Source organism: Ovis aries, chromosome 25 (assembly GCF_016772045.2).
Source record: "Ovis aries strain OAR_USU_Benz2616 breed Rambouillet chromosome 25, ARS-UI_Ramb_v3.0, whole genome shotgun sequence".
Classification (NCBI taxonomy): Eukaryota; Metazoa; Chordata; class Mammalia; order Artiodactyla; family Bovidae; genus Ovis; species Ovis aries.
In genome coordinates this window covers 5,895,397-5,916,693 of record NC_056078.1, presented here as the reverse complement: position 1 = coordinate 5,916,693, position 21,297 = coordinate 5,895,397, and the positions used below count along the sequence as shown (strand labels likewise).

At 42.4% G+C, this 21,297-nt stretch overlaps 1 protein-coding gene across 1 annotated transcript in view; it reads right to left on the bottom strand.

Moving 5' to 3' along the window:
• Positions 1–250: 250 nt before the first annotated feature.
• Positions 251–21,297, bottom strand: part of KCNK1 (potassium two pore domain channel subfamily K member 1) — a 70,612-nt gene continuing 49,565 nt past the window's right edge. Inside the window, exons 2-3 of the mRNA XM_015104331.4 lie at positions 5,331–5,726; positions 251–1,142 (exon numbers count right to left, since the gene is read on the bottom strand). Coding sequence (XP_014959817.2) covers positions 883–1,142; positions 5,331–5,726 — 656 coding nt within the window. The 3' untranslated portion in view covers positions 251–882. The remainder of the gene's footprint in view (positions 1,143–5,330; positions 5,727–21,297) is intronic.

The window sequence follows — 21,297 nt, the reverse complement described above, 5'->3', positions numbered from 1 at the left end:
CAGACTAATCTGACAGAATATGTTCATTTGGGGCTTCTGTGTTTGGGTCCTATGCTTTAGTATTAGCTGACTGTAAATCATCACGTACTTTCAAAATAAAGTATCCTAACTTTTTAACAAAATCATATGCTTCATTACCTGTTTACCTGCAGAGAAATGTTTACAAACATTGTAGACATTTGAGATCATGCTATTCCAAGTGAGCAGAAATATTTATTGTAACAGAACACTAAAGTAATTCACGCATCAATGTGTTAATCCACTCATTTTATTGCAGCAACTTCTGATTCTTCAGTATAAAGAGAAATCAAAAGGGAAAATCTCTACAATCCTGGGTTAAGAAGTATACCAGGAACTGGTGACCTAAACCGTATGTACAGAATATAAACATATTTATATCTGTATGTACACTTCATGGTTATCTAGTCATTATAAATAGTAGGTTTAACTTAAGAGTCTACAAAAATAATGATTTTCAGATGGGTACATGCAAAACCAGCACACATAAACTTATTTATAAAACACATCTCTATGCCTTTTTTTGCTCTAAATATAAATGTCACTATTTAACTATCAGCTAAACAATTCAAATGCAAATCCCAAAGTTCCCAATGAAAAGTATAAAATCTGTTTCTATCCACAACGGCAACCTGCTTCAAGTATTCTTCTTCTACTATTAGTAAAGTCGAGATAATTTTGTCACAGATGAATTACAGGTACAGATGCCATTTTCTCATATTTTAGACAGTCTTCTGGAATAAAAGCTTCTTTTGTTCCATTTTACAAAAAGTACTGCTTTTACATCCTCATCAAAATGAACAAGCGAAGCTTCCTCGCACCGCCCTGAGCCTGTGCCCTGGCACGGTCCAGCAAAGCCCTATTCTAGTGGTCTGCGGCGCCATCGGCCAAGGCGGGCGGCTGGGGGGACACAAAGGGCTCGTTCTGCTTCTGGTCCTCCTTCACCCCAGCCGCTTGGTCCATGATGGAGGAGAAGGACAGCTGGTCGTGTTCTATGATGTGCATTTGATCCTCTTCCTTGTCCTTCTTCACGTAGAACATTTTTCTGAACTTCTTCAGTTCGTGGAGCTCACAGAAGGTTTCCAGAACCACCAACATGGCGATAAGACCAAGGAGCAGGTAACCTGTGTGAGAGAAGTGACAGTGACTCAGTGAGATCCAGTCATGACACAACCTTTCTGCTGATGAGTCAAGCCATTGCCTCCTCTGATTTCTGGGCATGTTTTGAATTCCATGGCTCAGAGGGATGATCCAGAGGAAAATGAAGATGGACTTACCCTTCTAGACCTAAAGAGACATATCTCCAAAGACGACATACAGAGAGCCAACAGGCACATGAATAGATTACAATGAGGTACCACCTCACACCAGTCAGAATCATCATCATTAAGACGTCTGCAGATAACAAATGCTGGAGAGGGTGAGGGGAAAAGGCAACCCTCCTACATTGTTTGAGAACATGTAAATTGGTACAACTGGAAAACGGTATGAGGGTTCCTCAAATAACTAAAAACAGAGCTACCATATAACCCTGCAATCCCACTCTTAGGCTTATAGTCTAGAGAAAACTATAATTTGAAAAGTTGCATGCGCTCCAGTGTTCATAGCAGCACTGTTCACAATAGCCACGACATGGAAACAAGCTAAATGTTCATCAGCAGATGAATGGGTAAAGCAGATGTGATACATACACACAATGGGATACCACTCAGCCATCAAAAAGAATGAAACTCTCATCTGCAGTTCCACAGATCCATTTCACAGATGGACCTAGAGATTATCACGCAAACTGAAGTAAATCAGAACAAGGAAGACAAATACCATATATCGCTTATACATGGAATCTAAAATAGGGCACAAATGAATTTATCTGCAAAACAGACAGACCCATAATAGAGAACAGACTTGTTGCCAAGGGGCGGGGAGGTGGGGGTGGGGAGGTTGGGGAAGGGGGGTTGGGGGAGGGATGGATTGGGAGTTTGGGATTCGCAGATGCAAACTAGTATATACAACAAGGTCCTACTGTACAGCACAGGGAACTATATTCAATATCCTGTGATAAACCACAATAGAAATGAATATGTGTATGTGTGTGTATACACACACATATATATATAGGTGGTGCTAGTGGTAAAGAACCCGCCTACCAATGCAGGAGATGTAAGTTCGATCCCTGGGTTGGGAAGATACCCTGGAGGAGGGAAAGGCAACTTACGCCAGTATTCTTGCCTGGGAAATCCCATGCACAGAGGAGCCTAGCAGGCTACAATCAATAGGATCATAAAGAATCTGACACTACTGAAGTGACTTAGCACATACGTGCAAGTATGTAAAAGATCACTTTGCTGTGTGTGTGTGTGTGTGTGTGTGTGTGTGTGTTTTAAGGATTTCTACATAGGGGATGTACTGGGTGGAACAAATAAATGTTCCAAAGGTATGTTAGTTTGTGGATAGGCTAGAATTCCACAGCTTTTGTCTGAAATCCCATGGATATTTTTGTCAGCACTGAAGAGTTTGACTAAATAATGAATAAAGGAAAAGGAGATTTGTGGATTAGTTCAGCTAACAATGTCACTGCTATTTCTAATATGCTATATTATTATTAAAGCCTAAGAAACCTGCCACTTTGCATCCATGAATGACTTCCTTGTTCCTATTTTGCTACCAATTCTGGCTTCCCAAGTTCATTTATTTTCTGAAAATCTTCAAACATTTTACCACTGGGACATGAAATTGGGACTTCTGTTATTCTTAGAGTTTTCACTTTCACTTTTTTGTTGCTGTCTCTGATGAATTTTTTTTTCTGAAAACTGATTTTAAACATGTTGGAACCAACTTAAAATTACTATTTTCCCAGACTTCCCTGGTGGTCCAGTGGTTAAGAATCTGCCTTCCAATGCAGATGGACTTAAATTGGGCCTTTCACTCTGATCATGCCTCTTCTACGGAATGAGGAGTCTGCAGGGCCAGTGGGGCTTGCTCTCTGGGACCCCATGCCAACCCCCACCCCAGATTATGTTCCATGTATTTAAAACTTGGAAATTCTCTGTACAATGTCCCCACCTCATAGGGGTGATGGTACCTGCAAGGGTCTCTATCCTGGGTCCACCATCCCAAAAGGGCATTGCATCACTGGTGTGCTCCCCTACATGCACCCAGGCCCAGGAGCAAATGTTTGTAAGAGGACATTGATGGAACATGGCCGTATTACCGAGGCAGTGTGTCCACACATCCATGTAAGGGCCTTGTAGGGCTGAGTGGAACGAAAGGTGGGAAGAGAAAGGTGCAGGATGGGGCCAGTTTTTCCCGCCCCATCATCTAGCCCAGGACACCGAGTATCCTCAGGACCAGCCTGGTCTTCAGATCACTGTGAAGGTATATGTGGTGATGCAGAAGGAGAAAATGTGTTTTAGGTAAGTTTATGTGCTGTATGCGCATGCTCAGTTGTGTCTGACTCTTTGAGACCCCATGGACTGCAGTCCACTAGGCTCCTCTGTCCGTGGAAATCTCCAGGTCATGGTACTGGACTGGGTTGCCATTCACTTTTCCCGGGGATCTTCTCAACCCAGGAATCAAACCCAGGTCTCATACACTAGGCAGACTGTATCATTTGAGCCATCAAGAAAGCCTCAAGTCATAAAAAAACTAAATTCACATAAGGAGGTAACATTTTACCCTAATGCAAGACAAGAAAGACTTGCATTAGGTAATTCTGATGACACCGTAAACTCATGATGCCATTCGGAAAACACTAGGTCAACTTGATCTGTGAGTCATCAAAGGGCATGTTCACTTTGGGTCAGCTGGTCCACTTCTTGGAAAGATAATAAACTAGAAAAACGAGTTAAACACACGAAAGTATTTACTGCAGTGTAATTTACAATGCCTCCTAATATTTAGATCGGAAGCAATCTGAATATTTGGCAACAGAAGTAGGACTAGATGATAGTATGGATGCGTGCACGCCAAGTTGCTTCAGTCGTATCCGACTCTGTGTGACCCCATGGACTGCAGCCTGCCAGGGTCCTCTGTCCATGAAATTCTCCAGGCAGAATACTGGAGTGATGCCCTCCTCTAGGCTATCTTCCTGACCCAGGGATCAAATCCACGTCTCTTACGTTTCCTACACTGGCACGAAGATTCTTTACCACTTAGCACCACCTGGGAAGCCCCAGATGATGGTACAGTCACCTGGTAAAATAATATGTGGATAGTAAAGATAAATATGGTAACTAGAAGAAATTCGAAATCACCCTGGTAACCATTTGGTAAATATTTATTGAACTTGCATGGTAGCCAGGCATTACTGAAAGCACTGGGCACTTATGACTGAAGGCTGTGTCCTGAGTGAGCATGGTTTAATGGAAATGCTAAAAATACACGTAGTTCAACTACACATTTTGTTGTCATTAAGACCACAGGATGGGGCCAGGACAGAACATCTGACTGCCTGCGTTATGTACTCTGATTTCCTAGAAGACATGGCCACGAGCGGAGTCTTGAAAAATACTTAGGAAGGCAGAAATGGAAACTGTATGTACAGTATGATGTAATTTTATGCATTGTGAAAAGACAGGAAAGGAACACACAAAAATAAATATTTTTCTATGAATGGATTTATAAGTTTCCCAGGGTATTATATTGAAGTTAAAAAAATTGCTTCAAAATTTAATGTCACTGGACATCTGAATTTCAATGCCTATTTTCCACGTATAAAATTCTTTTTTCTTTTTCATTTTTCACCAAGAACTTCATTGAACAATGAATTCACTGTTTTGTTCCTACAAATATAAAAATTCTGAAAGCAGCAAACGTATTCTAACTTCAAAAAAGAACCAGATGGGCGAACGAGATAAGCAACTGCTTTACGATTTTCCTGGTTAATGAAAGAACGTAATGGTTTGTTAACAGGCTATCCTAGCTCTGGTGTCCTTGAGCTTAAAATATTTAATAAAGTAGAGCAACTTTGTTAAAAAGTTCAGCAGCAACTTACTTTGTGTGGTGCATTCTTACTTGTGTGCTTAGGTGTAGTCCTCCACTGTCATTTAAAATGACTATTACATTACTAGTAAGAAACTGATCAGTACTCTTCTGTGCCTGGGAAAAGTAACTCTCAATAATAACAAGACGTTTTCATACAGAATTTTGAAGGAAATCATGATGAAACCAAAGTTATGGGAAGGCGGCAAAATGGAAAATTCACCCATGGAAAGCAGTCAGGGCTCTGACGAGTGACTCTCATCACTGAGTGGGTGAGGCAAAGCGTGGAAGTACAGAGCCCTGGGACAGAGTCCGTGAACTCGGATACTCACATGTGATCCCGATCTTGTAGAGCTCTCTGAATTTTTGATTGTAGCCCTCCCCAGGAACATAATCTCCGAGGCCAATGGTGCTCAGGGAGATGAAACAAAAGTAAAAGGACTCCAGGAAGTTCCAGTCTTCCTCCAGGACAGAGAACACCGCGGCCGGGATGAAGAAGAAGCAGGACACAGTGACCACACCGAGGAGGACCGCGTGGACGATGGCCACTGCCTGCTTGGAGAAACCCCAGCGGACATGGAAGTAGAGGACTGGCCTGCGGGTGACATGGATGGTGACACGCTGGACCACCGCCGTCAGGAACAGAAGGGTGAAAGGTATGCCGATGACGGAGTAGATGATGCAGAAGGCCTTGCCCCCATCGGACAGGGGCACGGTGTGGCCGTAACCTGCAAGGAGAGGAGGTAGAAGACACCTTCGTAAATAGCACACACCTGGGATTCCCTGGCAGTCCAGTGGTTAAGACATCAAGCTTCCACTGCAGGGGGCAAGGGTTCGATCCCTGGTTGGGGAACCAAGACCTCGCATGCTCCATGGCATGGCCAAAAATAGAAAAACAAAACACATGCCTCTCGTTCACTCCTCTGCCCCTCACACCCAAGAGAAAAGCCAGATAAAATTCAGATTGGTGCTTCAAAGGCTCTATCCTGTTGGGACTTCCCTGAAAGTCCAGTGGTAAAGAATGCACGTTCCAATGCAGGGGACCAATCCCTGCACCAGTAACTAAGATTCCACATGCCGTGAGGCAACTAAACCTGTGTGCCTCAACTAGAGAAGTCTGTGCACACAATGAACATCCAGCACAGCCCCAAACAACAAGCAAACACAAAGGTGCTCTCCTGTCACTGCAGTATAATTCAACAGTGGGTGCCATACATTTGATCTGGATCAAATCTTCCCAGCTCTTCCTGACGCATCAAGCCTTGTTTTGAGTTCACTGCTAGGCTGAAGCAGAAGCTCTGTGTGTGAAGGAGCTAACTCCTCCCTGTCTTGGGCCATCAGGGAAAATTCATGACAGGGGTACCTACTTTGCCAGGAGGATGTTCCCCTCCCCAGCCTGCTCCCCTTCCATTCCCCCACCCAAGGAGCCTCATTAGGATCCAAAGCCAGTACACACTTGCTTCCAAAACACTAGTACCAGGCAGACGAGGGGACAGTGGGAAGACAGGGAAGACTCGAGGAGAATACAGACATGGAAAAAGAGAAAGACAGGACTTCCCTGGTGGTCCAGTGGGCCAATGCAGAGGACACAACTCTGCTCCCTGGTCAAAGATGCCATACGCTGTGGAGCAGCTAAACCCGTGGACCACAACTACTGAGCTCGTGCCCTAGAGCCCAAGAGCCACAACTCCTGAGCCCCTGTGCTCCAAGTGCTAAAGCCAACGCATGCTACGGCCCGTGCTCCACAGCAAGAGAGGGCACCACAATGAGAAGCCCTGCACCGCAACTCGAGAGTAGCCCCACCCACCAAGGCTAGAGAAAGCCCGGGTGCAACAAAGACCCAGCGCAGCCATAAATAAACAATACTTTTAAAAAAGAAAGAGAAAGAGGAAGATAAATGAACATCAAAGGATGCTGGGTCACAGGGCTGAGCACTTCTTCCCAAATATTTCGTTCAATTTATCTGGTTAAATGGCACATTTAGAAACTGTACTGTGTCTCCCCCTTGTCATTTCTGTAGGTTCTAAGATGCCATAGATTCCCCCAAACCCACATATTAGGACCAGTGCTCACAACATAGTTCTCTTTTATTTTCTACTAGAATTGAGACATTCCCAAATCAAGCCAGTCAAGAGACGCTTCATCTGATAAACGCTAGCAAAAGAGAAGCCAGTGGGCTGTTTTTAAAATCTCACAAGGCCCTCATCCTGAAAGGACTAACATGTCTGACAAGTCAGTTCGGGAAAAAGCCAACTAAATGCATTTTGTTTTTTGTGAAATAGGCTTCTGGGGAAAAAACAAAAACAAAACGCCACTCATGGGGTTATAACTGAAAAGTGGTTTTCAAATCTGAATTCTAAAATATATCCTGCTTAGAGAGAACTCATAAAAACCTTCAGCTTCAGACCTCCTGGTTGTCTGCTTTCTATCAATTTCCAGGTGAGGCCCTGGTCTATGTGGCCCCTAAGAGATTGCTCTGGTTATTCCCATGCACGACCTCAGCACAATAGTCAGTGTGGTTAATCCTAGAAGGTTATGGATGAATAGGGAGTCTGAGGAACTACTGAATTTGCATCAGTTTGAACATCTCTACCACCGTTGTGGCAGAAAGTGAAGAGGAACTAAACAGCCTCTTGATGAAAGTGAAAGACAAGAGTGAAAATGCTGGCTTAAAACTCAGCATTCAAAATACTACGATCACGGCATCTGGTCCCATCACTTTATGGCAAATAGATGGGGAAACAATGGAAACAGTGAGAGACTATTTTCTTAGGCTCCAAAATCACTGCAGATGGTGACTGCAGCCATGACATTAAAAGATGCTTGCTCCTTTTGCAAGAAAACCTATGACAAACTTAGACAGCATTTTAAAAAGCAGAGATATTACTTTGCTGACAAAGGTCCATATAGTCAAAACTATGTTTTTCCAGCAGTCATGTATGGATGTGAGAGTTGGACCATAAAGAAAGCTGACCGTTGAAGAACTGATGCTTTGGAACTGTGGTGTTGGAGAAGACTCTTAAGAGTCCCTTAGACTGCAAGGAGATCCAACCAGTCTATCCTAAAGGAAATCAATCCTGAATATTCATTGGAAGGACTAATGATAAAGCTACAGCTCCAATACTTTGGCCACCTGATGCAAAGATTGAAGGTAGGAAGAGAAGGGGACAATAGAGGAGGAGATGGTTAGATGGCATCACCGACTTGATGGATATGAGTTTGAGCAAGCTCTGGGAGTTGGTGATGGACAGGGAAGCCTAGCATGCTGCAGTCCCTGGGATCGCAAAGAGTCAGACATGACTGAGCGACTGAACTGAACATCTCCACACACGTGCATTTTTTCTGTAAAGAGATGCCAAAGCTCAGGCATTCAGAAGGACTGAGAACCACTGTTCTGAGCATTAGTTCCTGAATCCATCTGGTCCTCGAACACGCAGCTGCTCCTGGAATGCTTCGGTTGATTCTAGGCACAGTTAAAGAGGGAGATAAGCCAGTTAGGGTTTCCAGACAGTAGTATGGAGGATGGAGAAGGCTTGCTGAATAATATTCATGGAAAAGAAAGAAGCATGAGAAATGTGAAAGCTTTACTTGTGAGGAAAAAAATTAGAGGAATTAAGAGTTTGTCAGCAAAGCAGTTCACATCACAGAAGATTGGGGCCGACTGGAACCAGGCCAGGCATTAATGAGGAAGGATATTTTAATGGTCAGAGATCTGGAAATAGAATAGGATAATGAAATTGTGGTTAACATAACAAAGACGACTGGAAAGTGATTCACAAATTTGGTAGTGAACCTTTGACTGAAAGTACCAGGAGACAATGGGAATCAAGCACAGACTGTAAAGGATGGATTACTTTGGTAGCATTTTTGCAGAGAAAACATAAGATTGGCTAAATCTGTTAGACTAGCAAAAAAGTCTTGAAGCCCATGATATTATTACTGTTTGGTGGCACTGTTATGAATCTTCACCAAAAGTGTAACATTCCCATATCACACAGCCCACCTCTTCTGTATACCATTTGTTTCAATAAACTACATGATTTCAGTAACAGTAGGGGGGAAAATAATTTCCAGCTTTAAAATACTTTAGGCTATCATTTTTATTCCTAAATGACAACAGAATTAGAATCTTATTTATCAGAATCTTACTAAATTTACTAAAATGTCATCTCCAAGCAACCGAGATAATCATTCCAAGACTTTAGGAAGGCTCTCTTTGGTAATGCCTTTTCTTGGTCGGTAGTACGTTCCCACTAAGAGATTAAATATCACTGAAGTGTAATGCTTCTTCTTTTTTTGTTTTTTTCATCATGATTATCTGGGTCGTGAAGATTTTTTTGTACAGTTCTTCCGTGTATTCTTGCCACCTCTTCTTTTTTTTTAAATTTTTATTTTTACTTTATTTTACTTTACAATACTGTATTGGTTTTGCCATACATTGACATGAATCCGCCACGGGTGTACATGAGTTCCCAAACATGAACCCCCCTCCCACCTCCCACCCTATATCATCTCTCTGGATCATCCCCGTGAACCAGCCCCAAACATCCTGTATCCTGCATCGAACCAAAGACTGGCAATTCGTTTCTTACATGATAGTATACATGTTTCAATGCCATTCTCCCAAATCATCCCACCCTCTCCCTCTCCCTCAGAGTCCAAAAGTCTGCTCTACACATCTGTGTCTCTTTTGCTGTCTTGCATACAGGGTCATCATTACTATCTTTCTAAATTCCATATATATGTGTTAGTATACTGTATTAGTGTTTTTCTTTCTGGCTTACTTCACTCTGTATAATCAGCTCCAGTTTCATCCATCTCATTAGAACTGATTCAAATGTATTCTTTTTAATGGCTGAGTAATACTCCACTGCGTATATGTACCACAGCTTTCTTATCCATTCATCTGCTGATGGACATCTAGGTTGTTTCCATGTCCTGGCTATTATGAACAGTGCTGTGATGAACATTGGGGTACATGTGTCTCTTTCAATTCTGGTTTCCTCGGTGTGTATGCCCAGGAGTGGGATTGCTGGGTCATAAGGCAGTTCTATTTGCAATTTTTTAAGGAATCTCCACACTGTTCTCCATAGTGGCTGTACTAGTTTGCATTCCCACCAACAGTATAGGAGGGTTCCCTTTTCTCCACACCCTCTCCAGCATTTATTGCTTGCAGATTTTTGGACCGCAGCCATTCTGACTGGTGTGAAGTGGTACCTCATTGTGGTTTTGATTTGCATTTCTCTAATAATGAGTGACGTTGAGCATCTTTTCATGTGTTTGTTAGCCATCCGTATGTCTTCTTTGGAGAAATGTCTATTTAGTTCTTTGGCCCATTTTTTGATTGGGTTGTCTATTTCTCTGGAATTGAGCTGCATAAGTTGCTTGTATATTTTTGAGATTAGTTGTTTGTCAGTTGCTTCATTTGCTATTATTTTCTCCCATTCTGAAGGCTGTCTTTCCACCTTGCTTATAATTTTTTTTGTTGTCCAGAAGCTTTTAAGTTTAATTAGGTCCCACTTGTTTATTTTTGCTTTTATTTCCAATATCCTGGGAGGTGGGTCATAGAGGATCCTGCTGTGATTTATGTCAGAGAGTGTTTTGCCTATGTTCTCTGCTAGGAGTTTTATAGTTTCTGGTTTTACGTTTAGATCTTTAATCCATTTTGAGTTTATTTTTGTGTACGGTGTTAGAAAGTGATCTAGTTTCATTCTTTTACAAGTGTTTTTTTTTTTTTTTGGCATTTTCATTGTTTGAGCGTTTCTTTTTTTATTTTTTATTTTATTTTATTTTATTTTATTTTTTTTAATTTTAAAATCTTTAATTCTTACATGCATTCCCAAACATGAACCCCCCTCCCACCTCCCCTCCCCATAACATCTTTCTGGGTCATCCCCATGCACCAGCCCCAAGCATGCTGCATCCTGCGTCAGACATAGACTGGCGATTCAACTCACATGATAGTATACATGTTAGAATGGCATTCTCCCAAATCATCCCACCCTCTCCCTCTCCCTCTGAGTCCAAAAGTCCGTTTTCCCAGCACCACTTGCTAAAGAGATTGTCTTTACTCCATTGTATATTCTTGCCTCCTTTGTCAAAGATAAGGTGTCCATATGTGTGTGGATTTATCTCTGGGCTTTCTATTTTGTTCCACTGATCTATATTTCTGTCTTTGTGTCAGTACCATACTGTCTTAATGACTGTGGCTTTGTAGTAGAGCCTGAAGTGAGGCAAGTTGATTCCTCCAGTTCCATTCTTCTTTCTCAAGATTGCTTTGGCTATTCGAGATTTTTTGTATTTCCATACAAATCTTGAAATTATTTGTTCTAGTTCTGTAAAAATACCACTGGTAGCTTGATAGGGATTGCATTGAATCTGTAGAATGCTTTGGGTAGTATACTCATTTTCACTATATTGATTCTTCTGATCCATGAACATGATCTATTTCTCCATCTATTAGTGTCCTCTTTGATTTCTTTCATCAGTGTTTTATAATTTTCTATATATAGGTCTTTAGTTTCTTTAGGTAGAAATATTCCTAAGTATTTTATTCTTTTGAAGTGTAATGCTTCTTGAAAGCCAGTTTCTCCTTCTCTTTGCATAAATAATTTTTGTTGGGACCTCCCTGGTGGTCCAGTGGCTAAGACTCCAAACTTGAGAGTGTGGAGGGCCTGGGTTCAATCCCTGGTCAGGGAACTAGATCCCACATGCAGCAACTAAAGATCCCTCATGCTGCAACTATGACCCAGCACGTCCAAATGAATAGACAATATATTTTAAAATAAATAATATACAAATAATTTTTGTTAATGGACAGTATAATGTAAAATTTACATCTCATCTGCAGTCTCTACACTCGCAATGCTCTACTGAGCACACAGCAATTTTTTGGGGATAGACAGTTGAATGCACCCGATGGAAACCTTTAGTCCCAGTGAACTGTAATGAAGTGGTGAATAATTTACTCAAGTTATGTCAGTTGACTCCCCAGACAAATCATAAAGCAATGCTCATATTTTAAAATCTTGGAACCATATTAAAATTTTTTACAAACTAGGAAGTAATTAGCAAAATGTCAATACCTTATGTGTTTGGTGTTCCTTAAATTTTTCATATAATTTTGGGGCACAAAAGATTGAGCATGGCTAGGTCTACTTAAAAAAGAACTTAAAAAACAGAGTCTCCCCTATATGGGAAAAGAATCTAAAACAGAGTGGATATATGTATGGAGACGATGGAATTCTAGTGGAGCTATTTGAAATCCTGAAAGATGATGCTGTGAAAGTGCTGCACTTAATATGCCAGCAAATTGGGAAAACTCAGCAGTGGCCACAGGACTGGAAAAGGTCAGTTTTCATTCCAATCTCAAAGAAAGGCAATGCCAAAGAATGCTCAAAATACCACACAATTGCACTCATCTCACATGCTAGCAAAGTAATGCTCAAAATTCTCCAAGCCAGGCTTCAACAATATGTGAACCGTGAACTTCCTGATGTTCAAGCTGGTTTTAGAAAAGGCAGAGGAACCAGAGATCAAATTGCCAACATCTACTGGATCATGGAAAAAGCAAGAGAGTTCCAGAAAAACATCTATTTCTGCTTTATTGACTATGCCAAAGCCTTTGAATGTGGGGATCACAATAAACTGTGGAAAATTCTGAAAGAGATGGGAATACCAGACCAGCTGACCTGCCTCTTGAGAAATCTGTATGCAGGTCACGAAGCCACAGTTAGAACTGAACATGGATCAACAGACTGGTTCCAAATAGGAAAAGGAGTACGTCAAGGCTGTATATTGTCACCCTGCTTATTTAACTTCTATGCAGAGTACATCATGAGAAACGCTGAACTGGAAGAAACAGAAGCTGGAATCAAGATTGCCAGGAGAAATATCAATAACCTCAGATATGCAGATGACACCACCCTTATGGCAGAAAGTGAAGAGGAACTAAAAAGCCTCCTGATGAAAGTGATAGAGGAGAGTGAAAAGGTTGGCTTAAAGCTCAACATTCAGAAAATGAAGATCATGGCATCTGGTCCCATCACTTCATGGGAAATAGATGGGGACACAGTGGAAACAGTGTTAGACTTTATTTTTTGGGGCTCCAAAATCACTGCAGATGGTGACTGCAGCCATGAAATTAAAAAACACTTACTCCTTGGAAGAAAAGTTATGACTAACCTAGACAGCATATTCAAAAGCAGAGACATTACTTTGCCAACTAAGGTTCGTCTAGTCAAGGCTATGGTTTTTCCAGTGGTCATGTATTGATGTGAGAGTTGGACTGTGAAGAAGGCTGAGTGCCAAAGAATTGATGCCTTTGAACTGTGGTGTTGGACAAGACTCTTGAGAGTCCCTTGGACTGCAAGGAGATCCAACCAGTCCATTCTGAAGGAGATCAACCTTGGGATTTCTTTGGAAGGAATGATGCTAAAGCTGAAGCTCCAATACTTTGGCCACCTCATGAGAAGAGTTGACTCATTGGAAAAGACTCTGATGCTGGGAGGGATTGGGGGCAGGAGGGGAAGGCGACGACAGAGGATGAGATGGCTGGATGGCATCACTGACTCGATGGACGTGAGTCTGAGTGAACTCCGCGAGTTGGTGATGGACAGGGAGGCCTGGCGTGCTGCAATTCATGAGGTCGCAAACAGTCAGACACAACTGAGCGACTGAACTGAACTGAACTGAACTGATAATTGATTTGCTTCGCTATATAGCAGAAACTAACATTGTATAATAAATCAACTATATGCCAATAATTTTTTTTAATTAAAAAAAAAAGGAAAAACAGGGTTCTGGAATGAAATTCCAATGTCTGGGTTTCCTGTTATGATTCTGTACCTGCAGGGGATGGTAGGATGTAGGGGTAAAATTGATGACAGTTTCCCAGACTAGCTTCTGTCACTTTATTTATTTATTTTAATTGGAGACTAATTACTTTACAATATTGTGTGTTTTTTGCCATACATTGACGTGAATCAGCCATGGGTGTACATGTGTTCCCCATCATGAACCCCCCTTCCCACCTCCCTCCCCATCCCATCCCTCTGGGTCATCCCAGTGCACCAGCCCTGAGCACCCTTCTCATGCATCGAACCTGGACTGGTGATCTATTTCTCATGTGATAATATACATGTTTCAGTGCTATTCTCTCAAATCATCCCACCCTCTCCTTCTCCCACATAGTCCAAAAGTCTATTCTTTACATCTGTGTCTCTCTTGCTGTCTCGCATATAGGGTCATTGTTATCATGTTTCTAAATTCCATATATATGCGTTAGTACACTGTACTGTTTTTCTTTCTGACTTACTTCACTCTGTATAATAGGCTCCAGTTTCATCCACCTCATTAGAACTGATTCAAATGCATTCTTTTTTTTTATACTTGAGTAATATTCCATTGTGTATATGTACCACAGCTTTCTTATCCATTCATCTGCTGATGGACATCTAGGTTGCTTCCATGTCCTGGCTATTATAAACAGTGCTGCGATGAACACTGGGGTATACGTGTCTCTTTCAATTCTGGTTTCCTCAGTGTGTATGCCCAGCAAAGGGATTGCTGGGTCGTATGGCAGTTCTATTTTCAGTTTTTAAGGAATCTCCACACTGTTCTCCGTAGTGGCAGTACTAGCTTGCATTTCCACCAACAGTGTAAGAGAGTTCCCTTTTCTCCACACCCTCTCCAGCATTTATTGCTTGTAGACTTTTGGATAGCAGCCATTCTGACCGGCGTGAGATGGTACCTCATTGTGATTTTGATTTGCATTTCTCTGATAATGAGTGATGTTGAACATTTTTTCATGTGTTTGTTAGCCATCTCTATGTCTTCTTTGGAGAAATGTCTGTTTAGTTCTTTGACTCATTTTTTGATTGGGTCATTTATTTTTCTGGAATTGAGCTGCAGGAGTTGCCTGTATATTTTTTAGATTAATTCTTTGTCAGTTGCTTCATTTGCTATTATTTTCTCCCATTCTGAAGGCTGTCTTTTCACCTTGCTTATAATTTCCTTTCTTGTGCAAAAGCTTTTAAGTTTAATTAGGTCCCACTTGTTTATTTTTACTTTTACTTCCATTATTCTGGGAGGTGGGTCATAGAGGATCCTGCTATGATTTACATCAGAGAGTGTTTTGCCTATGTTCTCCTCTAGGAGTTTTATAGTGTCTGGTCTTATGTTTAGATGTTTAATCCATTTTGAGTTTGTTTTTGTGTATGGTGTTATAAAGTGTTCTAGTTTCATTCTTTTACAAGTGGTTGACCAGTTTTCCCAGCACCACTTGTTAAAGAGATTGTCTTTTCTCCACTGTATATTCTTGCCTCCTTTGTCAAAGGTAAGGTGTCCATAGGTGCGTGGACTTATCTCTGGGCTTTCTATTGGCGTCTGTCACTTTCACTAGAATAGCCCTGACAGGAGGCTAGCTACCATCCAGTCTGGGCCCCACTGTGCTGGAGAGAGGGCCTGCTGGCTGTTCTTGTGTTTACATCCTCCTGAATCAGGGCTCTCTGTGGGCTCCTATTTTGTTCACTACAGCAAGTCACAAATGTGTAATTTTGTCACGTGTATCTGATACTTTTGAGAGAAGTAATGCTCACCATTAAACTGCCCAAATGAAAAATAGCCTTAGGACTTTCCTCTCAATCCAGTTTAGGACTCCCAAGTTCTCACTGCCCTGGGCCAGGCTTCAACTCCCACAAGCCATGCGGCGTGGCCAAAAAAAAAAAAAAAAAATACTGTCATTTAGTCACATTATTTGCTATGATACAACATATTCATTTCCCATTAAGTTAGCCTGACACATGCTTAAAAAAAAGAAAACTACACAAGAAGAATATCCACCTCTGAAGTCAGCCCCGGTAGAGAGACTGAAGTGGGTCTCAATGTTTCCTAAAAAGACTTTCATTTGCAATCCTGGACTTTAGCTTACTCACATCTCTTTTTCCCACTAGACTGTGAGCCGCCTGAGCTCACTGGGTTTTTTCCCCAGTGATTCTGTGGACCTGAACATGAGATGAGACTCTGAAAGGAAGGGGACAGACAAAGGACTGTGTGACCCCCACACAAAGACGGCAGGGGAGTGCAGAGCCATCGGTGACGCTAGAGTCAAGAGGCAGGTCAGCACATAAACCATCAAGCCACATGAGCCCCAGATTCTTGAATTCAACTTAGAAGCCATATGGGTGAACCATTATGATAAATGGTCATCAATGAAGACTAGGACATGAAAACATGAAATCATAACTTTTTGTGGCACTAACAGTGATACAAACACAGAATAAGGTCCAATAGAACTCCTATATTCCTGCTTAATTGCTAAAACTTTTTTTTTTTTCACTTCCCAGCCTGTGGCATCCTAGCTCCCCAACCAGAATCAGACCCACATCCTCTGTATCAGAAGGTGGATTTTTAACCCCTGGGCCACCAGGAAGTCCCTAAGCTGTTAGATGTGGGTAACTCCACCTGGCATTCTGTCTGCAAATAAACACACAATGGCAGAGGCACTGGTCGAATGAGATAGGCTGTCCACTGGCCCAGAGCATGAGTTCGGTTCCTAAGAGGCTAATATAAATGTCAGCTGAACATTTCAATCAAAATTGTACATTGTAAAAAGCACACTAGGAAACTGTAAAGAATACCAATGAAGCCAAGGTCTTTTCAACCACCTACCGTCTCTTCAGCTCTAGGTCTCCAGAGGATTATTATTATGAGTTTGGAGCCAACAGTTCCTGAAATTTTTCTAAGCCTTTAGCTTCATAGATATAGACTTCCAGAAAACAGTCTGAGCTGGTTTCTGTCATAAACAGTATATTGCATGTATGGTTGTTCTATTGTCTTCTTTCTGATGACTCTGCTTCAACAAGCAATTTTTCACTGTTTACTACCCGCTTATTGACCATTTGTTCTGAACTGTCCAATCAAAAATGTTTAATTTTCCAATTTAAATTTTTTATTGAGCCACCTGGCCAACTTAGGGATTCCTATTATGAATGCTTTCTTTTCTAAGCATTAACAACTTTCAGTCAATCCTAAAGGAAATCAACTCTGAACATTCACTGGAAGGAGTGAGGCTTGAAGCTTGTACTTTGGCCACCTGATGTGAGGAGCTGACTCACTGGAAAAGTCCCTGATGCTGGGAAAAATTGAGGGTAGGAGGAGAAAGGGGTGACAGAGGAGGAGATGGTTGGATGGCATCACCGACTCAATGAACATGAGTTTGAGCAAACTCTGGGAGATAGTGAAGGACAGGGAAGACTGGTGTGCTGCAATCCGTGGGGTTGCAAAGAGTCAGACACGCCTGAAACTAACACAGCAACACAGCAGATCAACCACATGCTGATGAAATTTTAAAACATATAAAAATAAGCATGTGCTTATTCATTTTACCCCCACACTAGTAATATGGGAGCTGCTCAGATAGAATATGGGTTCTATCTAAGATGCCAACCGTTTCATTTCTTTTCCCTTGTACTGCTTATTTTAATTTTTAAATTTCTTGAATGGTCTTTTTAGCTCTAAAGTTCACATTACAACGATCTTTTCCGTATTCCCTTTCTCGTATTTTCAGATTTGTTCCTCAATCTATTTTTAAGACACAGATCCTTATAACGTCTTCTCCCACATGCCTCTGCACATCCTCCCCAGCCAAGATCACCTTATGAAGCCCTGCTTCATGAAAATGAATTTCTCAGAGGAATAAATACGCTGCAGACACTTTTGCAACTGTTCCTCCTCCTTTCCACTATTCTCGCTGAGTTGGTGGATACCCAGCTGTAGCCTAGCTTCTGCCCCACCTGGCGCTCAGCTTGAGCCTTACTTGGTCAAGATGCTAGCAGGTCTGCTCCACTGGTCAGCCATCGTTCGGTAAACTTGCAGGAACACGTTAAATACATGCTATAGTAGTGCTGCCCAGGAAACAGTGGCCAAGGGCAATTTTTTCACTAACCATCAGAGCTCTACCTGTTTCCTGTGAAAAAGCATCAGGTCATAATCTCTCTACATGTTTCCCAACACCAGCTTGCTCAAGTGGCCATCCACTGAACACTGTCACTCCATGCCCTTGTTAGGTTACCAGAGGCAGAAGAAGGGAGCACATGGCCCATTATCCGATATGAGATCATCACCAGACTGGTCTGGGTTTTTAGTATGGCTTTCCCAGAATTCCAAGCAGCTCCCTGTACTGTGGGTTCTGATAGGAGGGAGCAGACAAGGCAGGGGAAACAGGCTTAGGACTGGCTAGTCGACATACTTTCAGGGGGCCCAGCTGTCTGGCGTCCAGCTCTTAAGTAATCCTCTGGCACTAGGGCAGAGGGACAGGATCTCAGAGCAACAGCCTGATAAAAGAGGTTCTGGATTGGCTAGTTGGAATTTGAAAGCACGCTAACAGGTCGGCCTTTTAACATCTAGGAATTGGCTAAGCCTGAGAGGGGCAGTTTCTGCAGGGTCAGCAAGGCCCCAAGATACCAGAGCAGCACAATAAAAGGACACTTCCTGCAGGAGGAGAACAAAACCAGAGCTTAGCTCTAGGAAAGCATGCCCATTGGGCTAACTTACAAGCAGTAGTAAGTTTGAACTTATTCTAGCAACCAAACCAGGAAGAATCTAGATGAGCTTGGGAATCTGTAGAAAGAGTCAGGGAATACACACAATTACAGAATCTTTAAAATGCCCTCATTTTTGTTCCTCGTTAACTCTTATCTCCCCTGCCGTCCTGGGAAGAGTGTTCCAAAGAGAAAATGAATGTAAAACATTTGGGATGTTCTGACCCAGGCATTTGCTTTACAAGCATCATCTTCTTTCATCTTTATATCAGATTTTGAGATAAGCACGTAAGTTTCTATTTTACCTAGGGCTTCCCTGGTGGATTATATGGTACAGAATCCGCCTACAGTGCAGGAGACCCAGGTCAGGAAGATCCCTAGGTCAGGAAGATCTCCTGGAGGAGGGAATGGCTACCCATTCCAGTATGTTTGCCTGGAGAATTCCATGGACAGAGAGGCCTAGAGAGTTATACTCCATGGGGTAGCAAAGAGTCAGACACGACTGAGTGACTAATACTTTTCTAACAGAAAAAGAAACTCTGAGATTAAATTGTTTACCAAAGTCCTAACAGTAAGTGCAAAAGGGAGGCAGGATTTGAACTATGTGTTTACTGATCTTTTATTTATTTATTTCAATTATTTACTTGTTTATTTTTGGCTACACTGAGTCTTTGTTGCTGCATGAGGGCCTTCTCCAGTTGCGGCAAGCAGGGGCTCCTCTCTAGCATGTGCTCAGGCTTCTCATTGTGGAGGCTTCCTTTTGGAGGTGCACAAGCTCTGGGGGACTGGGTTTCCATAGTTGTGGCACATGAGTTTAGTTGCCCCTTGGCATGTGGAATCTTCCTACACCAGGGAATCAACGTGTGTCCCCTTCACTGGAAGGTGGCTTCTTAACCACTAGACCACAAGGGAAGTCCCTAGTTAGTCTTTTTTATTATTGTTAGTTTCCTCTCTCCCTCATTTTGACCATGTCTTAGAAATTAGTGACAATGAGACAATAAGATGAAGAAAAACCAAAGAAAGCATCAGAACAAGAGTCTGGTTCTTCCAAAAGTTCTAATATGTTAAAGAAGGCTTTCTGATCTGTTCACCAAAGCATTGATTTTTCCACCTGCCACTTCCTTCACGTGTGCCTTCAGGTTTGACATAATTATCTTGCGGCCATCACTTCCCTGAGGTTTAAAATTCTTAGACTGTAAAGGCTTCCCAGTCATGTGCCTTTACAACAGGGTTTGAAAATCTGTGCTGTAGGCATTTCCCCCGGGCATGGATGCTGTGCAGACATCCAGATTTCAGTTTCTTTTACCCACAGGGCAAGTGGGTACCTTGCCCTGTGGAAGGCAGGCTCAAAAGGTAACGGAAAAAGTGCTGGATGACAAGGAGACAACACACCCATTTACCTGGCTCTGAATTTCCAACCCCTATCCCTGCAGGTAATCAGCACTGGTCTTACTTGATCCCAAGCTTGACTCCAGACTGTGGCTCAGACAGTAAAGAATCTGCCTGCAATCGGGAGACCTGGGTTTGAAGCCTGAGTTGGGAAGATCCCGTAGAGAAGGAAATGGCTACCTACTTCAATACTCTTGCCTGGAGAATTCCATGGACAGAGGAGCCTGGCAGGCCCCAGTCCATGGGGTTGCAAAGAGTCGGACACAACTGAGTCACTTTCACTTTCACTTTGACTCCAGACTATCAGTGGTTCTAAACTGTTGTATGGTATAAAGGTGTGGGAGCTGTGGGCACCTGCTGGACTAAACCACTCCTCCCTTTGAAAAAAGTGTGAAAGTGTTAATTCCTAAGTCATGTCCAACTGCTTGCGACCCCACGGACTGTAGCTCACTAGACTCCTCTGTCCATGGAATTCGCCAGGCAAAAATACTGGACAGGGTAACCATTCTCTTCTTCAGGGGATCCCCAGGGACCAAGCCAGGGTCTCCTGCATTGCAGGCAGATTCTTTATCATCTGAGCTACCAGTGAAGAACTAAAAAGTGTTAATCACTCAGTCGTATCCAACTAAGTAATGATGTCCTAAGGTTTTATGTAAGGAAAACACAGGTGTCCACTTCCCCTTAATAGGAAAATCTCTGTACCTTTGAAAGGCAGAGGTTCCTGGGACAAACTTCTTTTTCTCTTCCATCAGACTTTAAAGACTTAGAGGCTCTCGAACATTGAGAACACAGGGAGGAAGGTGCAAACAAAAAAGTCCTTTACAGTATCACACATGTAAACTAAAGGCCATGGTTTTTTCAGTAGTCATGTATAGATGTGAGAGCTGGATCATAAAGAAAGCTGAGCGCCGAAGAATTGATGCTTTGGAACTGTGGTGTTCATGAAGAAGACTCTTGAGAGTCCCTTGGACAGCAAGGAGATCAAACCAGTCAATCCTAAAGGAAATCAGTCCTGAATATTCATTGGAAGGACTGATGCTGAAGCTGAAACTCCAATACTTTGACCACCTGATGCAAAGAACTGACTCATTGGAAAAGACCCTGATGCTGGGAATGATTGAAGGCAGGAGGAGAAGGGGATGACAGAGGATGAGATGGCTGGGTGGCATGACCGACTCAATGGATATGAGTTTGAGGAAGTTCTGGGAGTTGGTGATGGACAGGGAAGTCTGGTGGGCTGCAGACCATGGGGTCGCAAAGAGTAGGGCTGACTGAGCGACGGAACTGAACTGAAACTAAAGGTGAGGCTTAGGGGAATGGGCCAAGGAATATGATGTCCTAAAGTTGAATCCTGGCTCTACTTAAAAAA